Source organism: Andrographis paniculata, unplaced genomic scaffold (genome assembly GCF_009805555.1).
Source record: "Andrographis paniculata isolate CXL003 unplaced genomic scaffold, ASM980555v1 Contig53END, whole genome shotgun sequence".
In the NCBI taxonomy this organism is placed as follows: Eukaryota; Viridiplantae; Streptophyta; class Magnoliopsida; order Lamiales; family Acanthaceae; genus Andrographis; species Andrographis paniculata.
Window position 1 is genome coordinate 2,863,380 of NW_026137588.1, and position 16,111 is coordinate 2,879,490.

The 16,111-nt window shown below is 31.4% G+C and overlaps 1 protein-coding gene across 6 annotated transcripts; it reads left to right on the top strand.

Annotated features, from left to right (window-relative positions):
- The first annotated feature begins 7,501 nt into the window (after positions 1 to 7,501).
- Positions 7,502 to 15,707, top strand: LOC127255280 (actin-related protein 2/3 complex subunit 4). Of its 6 annotated transcripts, none has more exons than XM_051280755.1 (9): positions 7,502 to 7,634; positions 8,542 to 8,644; positions 8,749 to 8,814; positions 8,964 to 9,016; positions 9,441 to 9,468; positions 10,568 to 10,642; positions 12,178 to 12,282; positions 13,494 to 13,583; positions 15,186 to 15,707. In XM_051280755.1, exons 2-9 carry the CDS (start codon positions 8,642 to 8,644, stop codon positions 15,273 to 15,275), a joined length of 510 nt encoding a protein of 169 aa, XP_051136712.1. In that variant the 5' UTR covers positions 7,502 to 7,634; positions 8,542 to 8,641; the 3' UTR covers positions 15,276 to 15,707. The 6 variants fall into 6 exon arrangements, with proteins under 6 accessions (XP_051136712.1, XP_051136714.1, XP_051136713.1 ...); XM_051280757.1 differs by having other exon boundaries at positions 7,511 to 7,820; positions 8,580 to 8,644; XM_051280756.1 differs by having other exon boundaries at positions 7,511 to 7,816; positions 8,580 to 8,644.
- The last annotated feature ends 404 nt before the right edge of the window (positions 15,708 to 16,111 follow it).

Here is a 16,111-nt window from a genome sequence, read left to right on the forward strand (position 1 = left end):
GTTAATAATTGATATGTGTGATAAATTTATTCATATTTTTTTAAAAATTTTTACATAGTTAAATAATTTTTGCTTCATATTTCTCCTCTTTTTTTTTTAATTTCACGCAGCTCTTCCGGTTTAATTTCACGCAGCTCTTCCATATTAATTTCACGCAGCTTTTCCGGTTTTACGATGCAACCCTTCATCTTTTTCTTTTTTTTTTTTTTTATTGCTTCATATTTCTCTTTTTTCTGTGACTCTTTATTTTACCAAATAAGATATCATATATAAGTGAATGCAATCAAAATAATTATATCCATTTTTAAAGCTTTCATCTCTCTCTTCAGTTCGCCGTGCGCTTTGGAATAGTTCGGATTTCTTTTATGCCTTTGGTACTAATTAATAAATTCATTTCAATTTCATTCGGTTTAATTTGATTTGTATTATTCAAAATCAAATTTTTGTATCTTCTTTTATGAGATTTGTTTGATAAGTTAATTGATCTTAAATGTAAATTTACAATAGTTAGTCTAGAAAATTTCCAATAGTTGTTTTTTTTTTCCTTTTTCTTTTTTACTAACAACTTCAATACTACTTAGAATTGGATAAGAAATATGTTGACCGGCATGAGATGGTGACCAAAATTAAAACTCGGCATCATCGTTGGACCATGATGCAGGAGGGTAGTGGCCCCCTGGTAGGAGGCTGAAAGGTGTTTGGTCCTCTTAATTATTTGAGTTTTATATTTTTATTATATAATATTTGCATAATTGTTAAAATTTAAATAATTGGCCACTCTTATAAATTTTAATAAAAGTATTATTATTTTTTATATTTAATTCAAATACTTAAAAAACTTGTTCAAATACTCCAAATATTTAGAAATATTCTAAAAAATTCAGATAAAAAGCAAGTTGTCTGTAAATTTTTTATTATATTATATAATTTTAAATCTATTATATAAAAAAATTTTGGCTTCCGTAAAAAAAAAATTTCTGGCTCCAACACTGCAGGAGGGGAAAAAGGAGGAAAAAAATCAAAGAAGGTGAAGGTCAGTTTGGGGACATTTTGGGGAAACGAGTTTAATTGCAATTGTTCATGTTATATATTTAAAATTTAATATATTTCTAAATTAATTGGTATGTAATATTTATTTTAAATTTGTGCCTTTATTTATATATTATATAAATGGTTTAGTAAGTTTAAATTCAAATTTTTTATTGGTAATATTTATTTGAGAAAAAAAAAAATTTATTATAATAATAGGTATATATTCATTTAGTAAAACAACTTAAGATGAACAGAATGATCAGGTGACACAAGTATTTCTTTGAAAAAGCAAATTATTATATACAAACGTAATGCCACGCGTTCAGTATTGGACATAAACATAGAATGCATATTATTAAATTCGTTTTTTTAGTAACTGTTTAACATTACAAATATTCTTTCAATTTACAATATATTATACAAATGACACTATCTTTATATCATACCATAATAAGGATACTTTAGTCTTTTTATCTTTATTTCTACTATATTCCAATATAATACCAATATTTTTAAAAGTTCCTACAAAAAGTAAATGAATGGATAAATATAAGATAAAGTGAGTAATATTTTAATATAATATGCTTTTCTATCTGACAAAAAAAAAATATTGATAAAATCGAGAATAATAAATCAAAAGTACATATTTGTTTTGATATTTTGATAGAAAAATTTATAGAAGTAATAAAAAAAAATCTATAAAATCTTACGGTTAAACACAAGGGTTAATATAAATTGTGTTCATTTATTATCATTTTTAATATATTGCATATATTTTTAATCATTTTAAAAAATAGTATTAATGAATTATACACATATCTATATATGTTGTATAAAAAACTTACTCCATCCGTAGTAAATTGACAATTTTAGGTTATGCACGTAAGTTTTAGTTATTGGATAGTAAGTAAAATTGAGAAGTGAATTAATAAAATAATTATAATTTAATAAAAATAATTATAGATTAATATTAAAATAACTAAATAGTTTAATTAGAATAAAAAATTATGAATTAAAAATTTTAAAACGTCATTAAAGTGTATAATTATATTTTTGAAAAAAGAAATGATAAATTACATGGGATGGACATAATAGAAAAAGTGGACAAATTAAGTATGACGGACGAAAATTAAAAAAAATGGACAAATTAAGTAGAACGGACGAAAATAGAAAAAAATAGACAAATTAAGTGGGACAGACGAAAAATAAATTTTTTTTGACAAATTAAGTGGGACTTATTAAAATTTAAGATTGTGCTTGGTTCTAGATTTTTATAGGTTTTTACTACTTCTATAGATTTTTCTATCAAATATATAAAATTAACTAGTTATTTTTTATTTCTTACTTTTTCGGGCCTCTAATTTTATGTATATATATATATCGTTGTATACAAACTATACACAATGCAATGACGTTGATAATTTGTGGCTGCCTTGTTGGTTAATCTCCTAACTTCACAATTACTTCTCCCTTTTACCTATATATATATATGGCTGTATAAATAAAAACTCATCCACTTTTTTGATTCTCTCAAAAATCTCTCTCCTCTCTTATATATACTTACACATACATATACTAATATTATTACATAATACATATGGACGTATATATATAAATATATTTATATACTTACCCATTTAATATATTATTATTATATAACATGTTATCATCACGAAGGCTCTGGAAAAGCTATTACATTTCTTCCCGCGGGGACGAAAATTGTGATACAGTATGCATTGTTGGCCACTAAAGCTCGAAGAAATTTACTGAGCTTTCAGGACATTCGGAAAAATGGTTATCACATTAAAACTATGAGTGATACCGATGGTGAATTTTTATTGATCACCAATATCATTGATAAAAGAAAATGCATCATTGAGATATTACCCTCACTCTCTACTGGTTTATATTATGCCAGATTAAGTGTTGTTGAAACACACCTTACGGTAGATCAAAAGACTACCGATTTTCAAATATGGCATGATAGTCTTGGGCATCGTGATAGTATAATGATGAGATGAATAATTGAGAATTCGCATGGCCATTTATTAAAAGGTCAAAAAGTGTTAAACTCAAATGAGTTAACCTGTGTTGCCTGCACTCAGGGAAAATTGATAACCAGGCCATCGCCAGCTAAAGTAGGTATTGAATCACCTACATTTTTGGAAAGACTACACGGGGATATATGTGGACCAATGGACCCACCGTGTGGGCCATTTAAATATTTTATGGTGCTTATTGATGCATCTACCAGATGGTCACATGTTTGTTTATTATTTACTCGCAATATGACATTTGCGAGATTGCTTGCCCAAATTATTAAATTACGGGCACAATTCCCTGATAATTCAATTAAGACTATACGTCTGGATAATGTTGGTGAATATACATCGAATGCATTTGATGACTATTACATGTCGATTGGAATTAATGTAGAGCACTAAGTTGCTCATGTTCATACACAAAATGGTCTGGCAGAATCACTTATTAAAAAATTGCAATTGATTTATAGACCATTACTGATGAGGTCTATGTTGCCCGTTTCAGCTTGGGGGCATGCAAATTTACATGCAGGAGCACTCATAAGAATGAGGCCGACAAGCTATCATAGCTACTCCCCGATGCAGTTAGTATTTGGTCACGAACCAAATATATCTCATCTACGTATTTTCGGGTGTGCTGTTTATGTTTCTATTCCACCCCCCAAATGTACAAAAATGGGTTCTCAACGTAGATTGGGCATTTATGTCAGATATGAATCGCTGTCAATTATAAAATATCTTGAACCTATGACGGGTGATTTATTCACTGCAAGATTTGCAGATTGTTATTTTGATGAATCATATTTTCCGACATTAGGGGGAGACAGAAATGAACCGAAAAAGGGATATTAATTGGAAAATCCCATTGAATTTTTATGATCATCGTACAAAGCAGTGTAAACTAGAAGTTCAACGCATTATACATTTGCAAAATATTGCAAATCAGTTACCGGATGCATTCAATGACTCGAGCAAAGTCACTCGATCATATATCCAAGCTGCTAATGCTCCGGCTAAAATAATTGTCCCAGATGGACAAATTACAAGTGTTCATGAATCAGCGACACACTTAAAGCATGGTAGACCACTCGGTTCCAAAGACAAACATCCTCGAAAGAAAAGAAGAATTAATGATGATAATAATGAAAATATCATGAATGACATTGATAAATCTCAATCTAACGAGGAAGTCAACCCTGAAATAATTGCTCTAGAAGAGCACGATCTTGAAGAACATGATGAGATTATTGAAAACTCAATTAACTATGTTACTTCAAGAAAATGTTGGAACCGTAAAGAGGCAATTATTGATAATGCATTCGTATACAATTTAGCACTTGATATAATGGAAGAAAACAAGGATCCATAGCCAAAATCGGTTCATGAATGTCGGCAAAGAAATGACTGGCCAAAATGGGAAAATGCGATCCACTCAGAGCTTGACTCATTAAACAAAATGGAGGTCTTCGGACCAATTGTCCAAACACCGGATGGTATAAAACCGGTTAGATACAAATGGGTGTTTGTACGAAAAAGAAATGAGCATAATGATATTGTGAGATATAAAGCCCGTCTTGTAGCTCAAGGATTCTCACAAAGACCTGGAGTATATTTTGATGAAACATATTCTCCAGTTGTCGATGGAATAACATTTAGATACCTTGTGAGCCTAGCAGTGCGAGAAAAGCTCGATATGCGTCTTTTAGACGTAGTTACTGCATATCTGTATGGCTCATTGGATACTGATATCTATATGAAGGTTCCTGAGAAATTCAATATGTCTGAAGCATGCAAATTAAACCCAAGAGAATCATATTCCATCAAATTGAAAAAGTCATTGTATGGACTTAAACAATCAGGGTGGATGTGGTATAACCGTCTGAGCGAATGTTTAATAAAAGAAGGTTATACTAATGATCCAATATGCCCATGTGTCTTTATAAAGAAAAATTGATCAAATTTTGTCATTATTGCTATATATGTTGGTGATATCAATTTAATTGGAACTCCTGAAGAGATCCAAATTGAAGTTGAATATCTAAAGAAAGAATTTGAGATCAAAGATTTTGGAAAGACAAAATATTATCTGGGATTACAAGTGGATCATGTGAACAATGAAATATTTATCCATCAATCCACATATACCCAAAATGTATTAAAACAATTTTACATAGATAAATCTCACTCTCTGAGTACACCAATGGTGGTCAGATCCCTTGATCCCAATAAAGATCCATTTAGGCCAAGAGAAGAAAATGAAGAAATACTTGGCCCCGAGGTACCATATCTCAGCGCTATTGGCGCATTAATGTACCTCGCAAATTGTACCAGGCCAGATATATCTTGTTCAGTAAATCTACTGGCCAGGTTTAACGCATCCCCCACAAAGCGCTATTGGAATGGTATCGAACACATTTTTCGTTATCTTCAGGGGACTCATGACCTCGGTTTATTTTATTCGAGTGAATCTCGAAATGAATTAACTGGTTATGCTGATGCTGGTTATCTGTCAGATCCATACAATGCAAAATCTCTAACTGGCTATTTATTTACGTGTGGTGAAACTGCAATATCTTGGAGATCTGCTAAACAAACGATAACAACTACTTCTTCAAACCATGCTGAGGTTTTAGCAATTCACGAAGCCAATTGTGAATGCATTTGGTTAAGGTCCATGACTCACTATATTCAGAAAAATTGTGGCTTGATTACCAATGATAAATTATCTCCTACGATATTATTTGAAGATAATGCAGCTTGTATAGCTCAATTAAAAGGAGGGTATATTAAAGGCGATCGGACAAAGCACATATCTCCGAAATTCCTTTTCACTCACTATCTTCAGAAAAGTGGTGAAATTAATGTGCAACAAATTCGATCGTCTGAAAATTTTGCAGACTTTTTTACAAAGGCGCTACCGACTGCAACATTCAACAAACTGGTATAAGGAATTGGAATGCGTCGGATGAAAGATATCAAATAAAGTCTAAAACAGGGGGAGCGCATTAATACAAAAATGATGTACTTTTTTTCCTTCACTATAATTTTTTCCCACAGGATTTTTTCATAGTAAAGTTTTAACGAGGCACATTCTTACTATAAAGGCATCCAAAAGGGAGTGTTGTATACAAACTGTACACAATGTAATGACGTTGATAATTTGTGGCTGCCTTGTTGATTAATCTCCTAGCCTCACAATCACTTCTCCCTTTTACCTATATATATGTATGGCTGTATGAATAAAAACTCATCCACTTTTGATTCTCTAAAAGATCTCTCTCCTATCTTATATATACTTACACATACATATACTAATATTATTGCATAATACATATAGCCGTATATATATATTTATATACTTACCCATTTAATATATTATTATTATTATTATTATATAAAATATATATATTTTTTGTAATTTTAAAAAAATATAGATAGATAAAAGAAGTATATTTATTAAATTTTAGTTTTAGTGTCAAAACATTATGGGTGTGTTTGTATGTGGATTTTCTTCAAATTTTATTATTCATTCAATTTTTTTCTTCAAAAATATTAAATCAAACATCTATTTTTTATTTTTTATATTATACTAAAAATCAATTTTACATTCAAAACATCACATCAATACCTATTTATATCACATCGTACAACTATTTATATTCAAAATATTTTAATATTCAAATCCCAATCCAAAATTCAAAAAAAAAAAAAAAACACACCTTATATAAATTTAAATAGAAATATTTGATTTCATATTTTTTATATATAAAAAATGGTAAAAATAGAGCAACCTAAGGGTTTTTTTTATTTTTTATTTTTTATATAATACATGTAAATTTATTAATACTATTTCTTTAAAAAATGCTTAAAAATGCATGTAATGTATAAAAAGTTATGATACAATAAACACGAATAAATTCACCCATGAATATTGTAATTTTTTCTATCGATTATATATAACCCTCCATCTCCCGCAAGAACCTTTTTGTGTATTGATAGAATATTAATTATTATATCAATATACAGTAAAAATCAAGAGAAAAAAAAAGCATAAAATATATTTATTAATACAAATATGTTTATTAATCTCTTATAGTACAAATATAATATTTGTCAAGTAAATTATTTAAATATAAAAATATTTTTAATGTTAAATCCGAAGAATAATAAATATTACAATTTTTTCCTCAATTGCACGGTTATTAGGGATATAGGTTAGTCTCCATTAACTCATAGTCAATAATTTTCCTTTGGATTTATAAGATTTTTAACGGTAGAACATTGAAATTATTTACATTGTATTAAATTTTTTATATTAAAATCAAAATTGATTAATTTTAATTATATTAAAAAAAAAAAAAAATTCCCTTTTGCCTATTTGTTTTTTCAAACACATTTCAACATTATTCTCTTAATATGGGTTTATAATTTTCTTGAAATACAATTTAAATCAAACATCCAGTTTTAACATTAGAGAGTGAATCCGCCGGTACTCTGTCCTCGTCTCTCCTCTCCCCACCGGCCATCCTCTTCCACCAGCCCCGCCGCCGCCGCCGACAGGTGTGTGCTGTATTGAGCTTCAGCTCTTCCTCGTGTCGCACTGTATTCGATCTGGAGTTAGTCCGATGAGATTGGGAGGGATCTGATTAAAGGCACTCGATGATTTAATCGAGAATTTGAATCTTCCTCCTGAGCAGATGATCGGATTATTATTTCAATACATTTGCATAAGTCACCGCAGCGTAGGTCCAATAATAAACCCTATGCTCGACTTTCTCTAAGCTTCTATGTAGGTTTCCCCCCCCCCCCCCCCCCCCCCCCCCCCCCCCACGGTGTGCTTGTTTTTGTATGTTTATCCAAATGCGTCTAATGGTGGATCAATAATTATGGCATAGTATTGTTTAAATTTTATATTGGAAGTTCTGTCTATGTGATTATTTGTTTTAAGTTTGGTTTTATTATGACTGAACCTGACGAGTTATGTTGTACATTTAAAAGAGTCATACTTACATAAGTCATAATGAAAATCACCCTATGAATGGTGACGTTCACGAATTTCTTTTTAGATTCACTAGTTGTCCGAATGAAAGTATTAATATGTGAAGATACTGAATTCCTCGTTTTTCTCGCTTCTAGCCCTGTGGCGTTATCAATTTGGAATCCTATAGGCAACCCAGCAAGAAGAATGAATGAGAAGATTGAGATTTTATCATAAAACATTATGTGTTAACTTTATTGCATAACACACATTTGTCATAGCAAAATCTTTGCTCAAGATTTTGTGCACAAGTAGGGAGCTTTTATGTACTGTTTTGGTTAATTTGTACACAAGGTGAATTATGCAATAAAATTTACATGGAGTACTTTTTTCATTTGAATTAAAATATAAACGAAACAAATGCAATTTTCACTTTACCACTGGCTAAGAATTGATCAACTTAAGTTGAAAATCTAATGATTATTACAGGGTTTATAGCTGGTGAAAACCTCTCTACATTTTCACAGAAAATCTTTAGGACCCTGTTGATCCACCTCTACTTTGATGTCCATGCTCTGCTTACTTAATAATGGTAATGTTTCCTTATGAATCCTCATTCCCAGCGATACACTTGCATTGTATTTTTGTGTACTATTGGTTATGTTAATTTTTTGGTGGGTTTTGATTGAATCATAGGCAAACTCATTTAAATTATACTTAACCTGCATTCGGAACACTTTGGAGGCTGCCATGTGTTTGCAGGTGTGTATTTCCAGCATTTGGTATTTTAAGAGTCTATTTCATGGGTGTCTATATGTTTATCACTTTTTATATGTATGTTTATTTATTATATTTATAACCGTTGATCAATTTGATTGTAAAGATTTGTTTACCCTTCTTTTTTTTTGTAGAATTTCCCTTGTCAGGAAGTTGAAAGGCACAATAAACCAGAAGTTGAACTCAAGTATGTATTTCTCATGCCAATAAGAGAGTTTACTCTTCCTGTCTCCAGTTATCTTTAGAATAAGTTTTATTAATTGCTTGAGATTACACTAGCTGAGATGCTAAACATTTGGTGATCCTATACAAGTGAATGGATTATTAGCCATTTATCATTTGAATTTATGAGGAAAGGAAAAAGTATGGTTATATTTGTAAGACCATTGAATAATGTGTGTGCTTTTGTGAAAAATCCATTTCCCGGGTTTTAACACCTAAAAGGTTAGCAGACATTGCTTATCCTCTTATTACTTATGCTATTACCCCAAATTGAAATTATAGTCATATCCCACTTTTAATACAATTCATATTGATGGAGTTGAACATAGTAAACTAGGAAATTGTTTGTTTGGAAATTTATATCAATATATGTGTTTTGTTACTTCCAGGACCAGTCCAGAGTTGCTTCTGAATCCTGTAAGATTTCTTCTTGTTCTCACATGTTGACACCTTGCTTCTGGATTATATTTCTATTAAGTGGATTTAATGGAACTTACTGTTTGCTATCTGCTAAAAGGTCTTTAAAGGAAGGGCTTTTCAGTTGTTGCTTTTACTGCATACATCGTTACATAAGCACACCACTACACCATCCTTAGGTTGGACACATAATTTGTGGGAGAAAATAAAATGAAATAGAAAACCAATGATACAAAATGGAATCATTATGCATGGTATCTGTTTTGGTGGGGGGTTTATCAATGGTTTATAAGTTGATATTCAATCCTCTACATGTTGGTCAAGGTGGATTCGTTGGCTCATCTGTGAATTCTTACACAATACACTCTATCCATTCTTCAAAATTATGTGAGCCATTCATTAAGTATTACACAATCGTACAAGGAGAGTACACAACGATGTTAAAAGGACATTTTTACTTTTGATATTGGCTTGCTAGTGTACTTTAACAACATTCAAATGTATTATCTTCCTTAACAAACTTGGATGGAAAATTGGGCACCCTGTGACTTTCACATGACCAGCAAAAGCTGGTCAGTTATGTTGTAGGTATGTTTTCTTTGGCACATATTTGAACTTCCTCCTGGACACAGGAAATGCAATTTACTTTAAGCAATTTTGACCTATTTCAATCAGTAATTTTACATAACTTTACCATTCTTGAACTGAACACCCTAATGTTTTGCCTTCAAATACCGATGATATTGATACTAACCTTGTCTGAAGCTGTTTTAATTTACTTTTGGCATAACACCACAGTGAGTTTGGCAGGCTATAATCTGAATTCAATGTCAACTTGCACCCTTATTGTTTATGATTACAGTTGCCTAGGGGGTGCAGTTCATGATTCCATTTCTAGTATGCTAAATATGTTTGTGTAAATATACTCACTACAGTTTAACTTGTTAGATACTGAAAGTAAAACCGGAATTGAATGTTACAGATACAAACCTTTCTTTATATTTGCTTCACTTCTATACTATTGGCTCTTGTGTAAGGCCATTTCTAGCCAAGGACCTATTGCTTTTCTAAATCTTATTGATTTTGCTGTATTTCTCAGGTTACGATCTGTAGGAATGAGGCTGAGAAGTGTCTGATAGAAACATCTATAAATTCATTGCGTATAAGCCTTAAGGTATGTAAGCTAGGCTTCTTATACTGTTACTTTTACTTCCGTATTAGTTGGGAATACATCAACATCTCTCCCGTGGCTGATTGAAGAACTAAATCATCCCAAATATTTGTCTATTGTCTACATTGTTTTGTGCTCTGTGACTTGTTTTGAGAATTTTGCTGAGTAATCTATAATATTCTTTGCTACTTTGCTTACTAAAGATTTTTAAGCCTTCCATTGATGATTGATGGTATTCAAATCTATAGCTTAAATGGCTATACCTAGCCATGAGCAGCTGCTGATGTTTATCTTACTTAGAAGTTAATATTTTCTTGACATGCGATGCATATGTTACTTGATGCATGTTGAGTACTTAGAGGTGGAAGAGCATTCAATATGCCCAACCTGTTGTTTGGTTGATTACTTGAGACAGAGCACGTACTGCATTTTTCTTTGATTAATGAGATAATTTGGAGGCAGAGAATGTGGTTATTTTCACAGTGCTGAAAATGAGGAATACCTCAAAGCTGTCTTGGTTTGTTTATTGGAATGTTGTTACTATATCTAGTTGAAGTGATGACCAAGTGTTATGTGATTTGATTATTACCTACAGCTTTACAGCTCTGTTAAACTTGTAGTGTATCTTTTATTATTTTTTTCAATGGAAAGGTGGAAGTATGCACCCTGTGCATGTAGTCTCGATATGCCTCCTTTCATCTTCTATTGTTCAATAGCATCAGACTAGTGTTACTGAAATTGAACACGCAACTTGTTTTTTTCCTCTAAGATTAGAGACAACTGACAAGTTGATATATGCCCTTAGGTAATTAAGGATTTCACTGTGCTGTTTTTTCATATTCGTGGTAGATATAATTTCAAACTATGAAGCTGAACCTATAAAATATATCATGCTATAGGACTTGGTGAAATCTATCAATAATATTATTTGGTCTAGCCTAATTGCTTCTAACAAGTTGGTGAGCTTATGTGGGTTAAATAATGATGTCAGGGAATGAGGGTGTAGCCTAGTGGCGAAGCCCTCAATCCTCTCACCCGTAGATTGGAGGTTTGATTCCCATCATGGTGTGGGCATCCACAATATCTAAGCAAATACCTTTGGCTAATGTCACAAAAAAATAAAATATAATTATGATGTCAATGTCAGAATAAAATAAATAAATAAATAAATAAATGATGTACCAAACTACATGAATAGTGATGCATTTAGTCAATAACTTGAAACATCTGAAGTTTGATATACCGGAAATTCTTGTTCGTGCTGTGGCCCCTTTATAGGATCTTGGATTAGATGTTTTACCTTAGCTAGTTAGCTGAATGAAGTTTCATAAGTAGATTGCTACTTCAAACTCTTAACTTATTAAGGATTGTAAGTATTCTGTGTCCACTTACATGATTTACTGATTCTGATGCTAAGTTTAGATTAATCGAATGTGATCATTCTTGTATGGCTCAAATTTATCTTCTGTTATGAAAATCTGAGTGGAACTTTCAAAGTCAAGAATCCTTCCAATTCTTACACTCTATTTTCTATATAGGTTAAACAGGCAGATGAACTCGAGAACATTCTGACAAAGAAGTTTCTAAGGTTTTTGTCCATGAGAGCAGAAGCTTTTCAAGTTTTGAGGAGAAAACCTGTGCAGGTCTGCAATTTTCTTCTATTTCAAGTTAACATTAATGCCTACTCAGTGCCTTATAAATATAATATATAAATAAGAAAATGAATACTGTCACTATAAAAGTAATAAACCAAGTGGAGATCAAGATTCTTTAGTAGAAAACTATCACAACTTTTTACTTGCCATGCAAGCTGATATTTTGTAAGTACTATTTTTTTGTCATACAAATAACTTCTATCTAGCTTGCATATCCGTTCTCATTTCTCTGCATTGGCTGAGGTGATAAATAGCATATGCCGCCAAATTATTTTTCTTGCTCAAAATATTGCATGCTAATTACATAACCAGAAAGTAGAAGGGCTTTGCTCAGGAAGGCTTCATATGCTCTATCGCTGAAATGAGCATGCATTTTGATCCAAAAGTCTCCACTATGCCTGTTTAAAATTTCGGATGTGCGAACGCAGTTTCTTCTTGTGTTCATATTAGGAATTAAAAACAATGTAATGTTCTGTATGCGCCATATACATATATTAAATTCGATTGGTACTTTGTCAGATAATGATTGAATGGTATCATATAGTAACAAGCTAATGATGATGATTTTAAGTATAGATGCATATTTTGTTATTTATTTTTCATAACCTCATTTCAGTACCAATTTTACAGGTTTTGACTATTTAGATATTAGATGCCACTGGAATCTATTTACAGCATGGGTAAATTGATATCTTCTCCGTCCCAAATCTTTTACTATTATTTCTAATTTGGGACGCCTCAAAAATTTTGCAACTTTCCATTTGATATCTTCTCCATTCCAAATATAATTTATAAAATCATTCCAAACAAAAAGTAAGGGCAAAAGGATATAAAAATTATCAAATTGTGCATGGACTGCTTATGCTGGGAAAGAACTTATTGCTATTTTACATGTTGGTATTCCATGTTGTGAAAACATCATTACTTGCAGCTTTTTCATAAGCATTGAAACTAGTTACCTTGACAAGATACTTACAACCTGCCTCTGCCACACTGTAAAAACTTTGTATTCCTGTTTCATGCAAACACTTAGCAAACTAATCTTGTGCTTTTGAGCTTATGGTAGCTGAGTGTATCTATTGTGTCTCACGTTTCTTGTTTTAAGATATGAACAGCTGTAATGCAGAGATAGGATAATTTAGAATGCCCTTTTTTAAAAAAAAACAAAAAAATTAATTCAAACTTAATTACTTTCTCAGGGGTATGACATCAGTTTCCTCATTACCAACTATCACTGTGAAGAGATGCAGAAGCACAAGCTGATAGATTTTATTGTTCAGTTCATGGAGGTAACTACTGTGCTGTTATTGTTTATTATAAAGTAACATATACTTATTATAGGGTTTCTCTTGATGTCACAGAACAAGATAAACTTTAAATAATAATAATAATAAGGGAAACCATTGTTTTAGTCCCGTAATTAATCCCGGTTATCATTTTATTCCCGTAACTAAAGCCTGTATAGGAATAGTCCTGTAAGTGATTTTTTGTTTTTGCACAATTGGTCCTCTGGCGCCGGAAATGCGCACGTGGCACCTGCGTGGCACGCCGGAGCAAATGTGTTCGCCAAATAGACGTCACCTGGTGAACACGTGGAAATTTGTTTAAAAAAGAATAATAATAAATTTATTTAAGAAAATTAAAACATAAATTTCTTTTAAAAATTTTATTAAAAAAAATAATAAATTTCCACGTGTTAGCTAGGTGGCGCGTACCTGGTGGACACGTATATTCCGACATATCATGCGAGTGCCATGTGCTCATATCCATCATCAGAGGACCAATTGTGCAAAAACAAATTCACTTACGAAACGATATTTATATAGACTTCTATTACAAAATTAAAATAAAGAGGTTAGTTGGGGAACTAAAAACAGTTTTTCCTAATAATAATGTAAAGACTATTCAAATTTGGTTCGACCGTAGACAAATAAAAAGAACAATCTATTGATTTGCCTCCTTTATATTAAACTATAACAGTTAGACATTAAATTGATGATCATATTGAGAAGTTCAATTATATTCGGCATTATTATGTAGTCATCATTGACCAAATACTATTGAAAGAACGTGTATTAAACTATTAAACTTGTATACATTAGCTGGCAGGTATCATGGTTTCCTATTAGTCTGTGTTTGTGCATGTCTATTGCATCAGTTCGGGAATTAAAATTAGACAATCATATGCAATTTTATACTAATGAAAGATAGAGCATGCTTTAAATTCTATCTTTCGATTTGACAAAATTTCCTCTAATGGTTACTTTGTTGAGAGATTGAGGAACCATGATGGCTGTAGAGCTATTTTTCAATTGCTTGTCTTTTGACTTTCCTGTTTCAGAGGATAAAAGTTCCTCCAGGTTTCTCATACCTATTCCCAAAATGTCTAATTTTCCTAGTGAAATATCTACAGAAGTTAGTTGGAACAGAAATTGATGGTTTTATGGTTTGACTCCACAAAGTATAATGCTCCCTCTGCCATTGAATTCTAGCTTATTTGATTGGGTACGGATTTCAATAAAAGTGAATAATAATAATTGTTATTATTACTATTATTTTTATAGTACAAAAATGATATGATTTTTTATTAAAAAAAAATGAGAATATTTTTGGATGACAATTCGAAAAAAAGAGTGAGCATAGATTTGGATGAATTGATTTAGTGAGCATGCATTTGAGCTGAATAATTACCGTAGAAGGAAGGCGGATTTGAGCCGAGCAGATTAATGATGAAATATTTTCAGTAATTTCGTTAAGGTGATTCTTCCGGTGCCTGTTAATTTGAAGCACTTGCTAGTATTCCGTTGAACTTGAATGTGAAATCCCAGGATTTTCTGGGCAAAATCTGTCTGTCTTTGAATCTCAATATCCGTATCCGTGTGGTTGTGCAGGACATTGATAAGGAGATAAGTGAGTTGAAGTTGTCAGTGAATACACGAGGGAGGATTGTTGCTACAGAGTTCCTGAAGCAATTTATCTGATAGCGCGATTTGCTTAGTCAAAACTTGGTCGTTCATCTTGCGCGCACCGGGCAGATACTATAGCAGAATCTGGTAAATTTTAGGTACATCGCTGAGCTTATATATAAATTGAATTTCGTTGGAAAAGTTAAGATTCTTTATTTCTTTTCATGTTTGGTGTTATAACATTTTTATGTCTATTATTATTTTTTATTTTTAAGAAACGAGGGTCATGTGGATTCGGATATTGTAGTTACTTAGAAGACAAATGATGAGCTTTTCTTGCAATTAATTACATGTATGTTACGTGGTTTGCTGGGTGGATTTTGGGTTGTGAAACATTGGTTGCAATGCTACATAGAGAGAGAGAGAGAGAGAGAGAGAGAGAGAGGATTGTTGATAATAATATTAGTATGTTGTTTTTTTATAATATGTTGTGTTATTAGCTGCTTCCGTTACCATGTTAATTGTTTCAAATCAATCATAAGACACAACGCATATCTAATAGCATAAGATAATATATATTTTGATAGCATAAGTATACTTATTGAATATATAAATTCTACTTTTATGCTATACAATATAAAAATATGTACCATTTGTCTTGTATGTGTTGGCTAGGATAAATGACAATAAATATCACTTCAAGTTCACGAAGAATATAATTTTACGGTTAATTTGAAATGATTAAACGAACTGACCAATGATATTATGTTTATTATCCGAGGTTATTTAGGGCCCCAAAAATTCTAGATACTAAAAGAAATGTACACTTACTTTCAGTCTTACAATTACACAAAACTTGAACAGTTAATTCAAAACGATCAAAAAATCATTAAGTGTTTTTTTTTTTCATC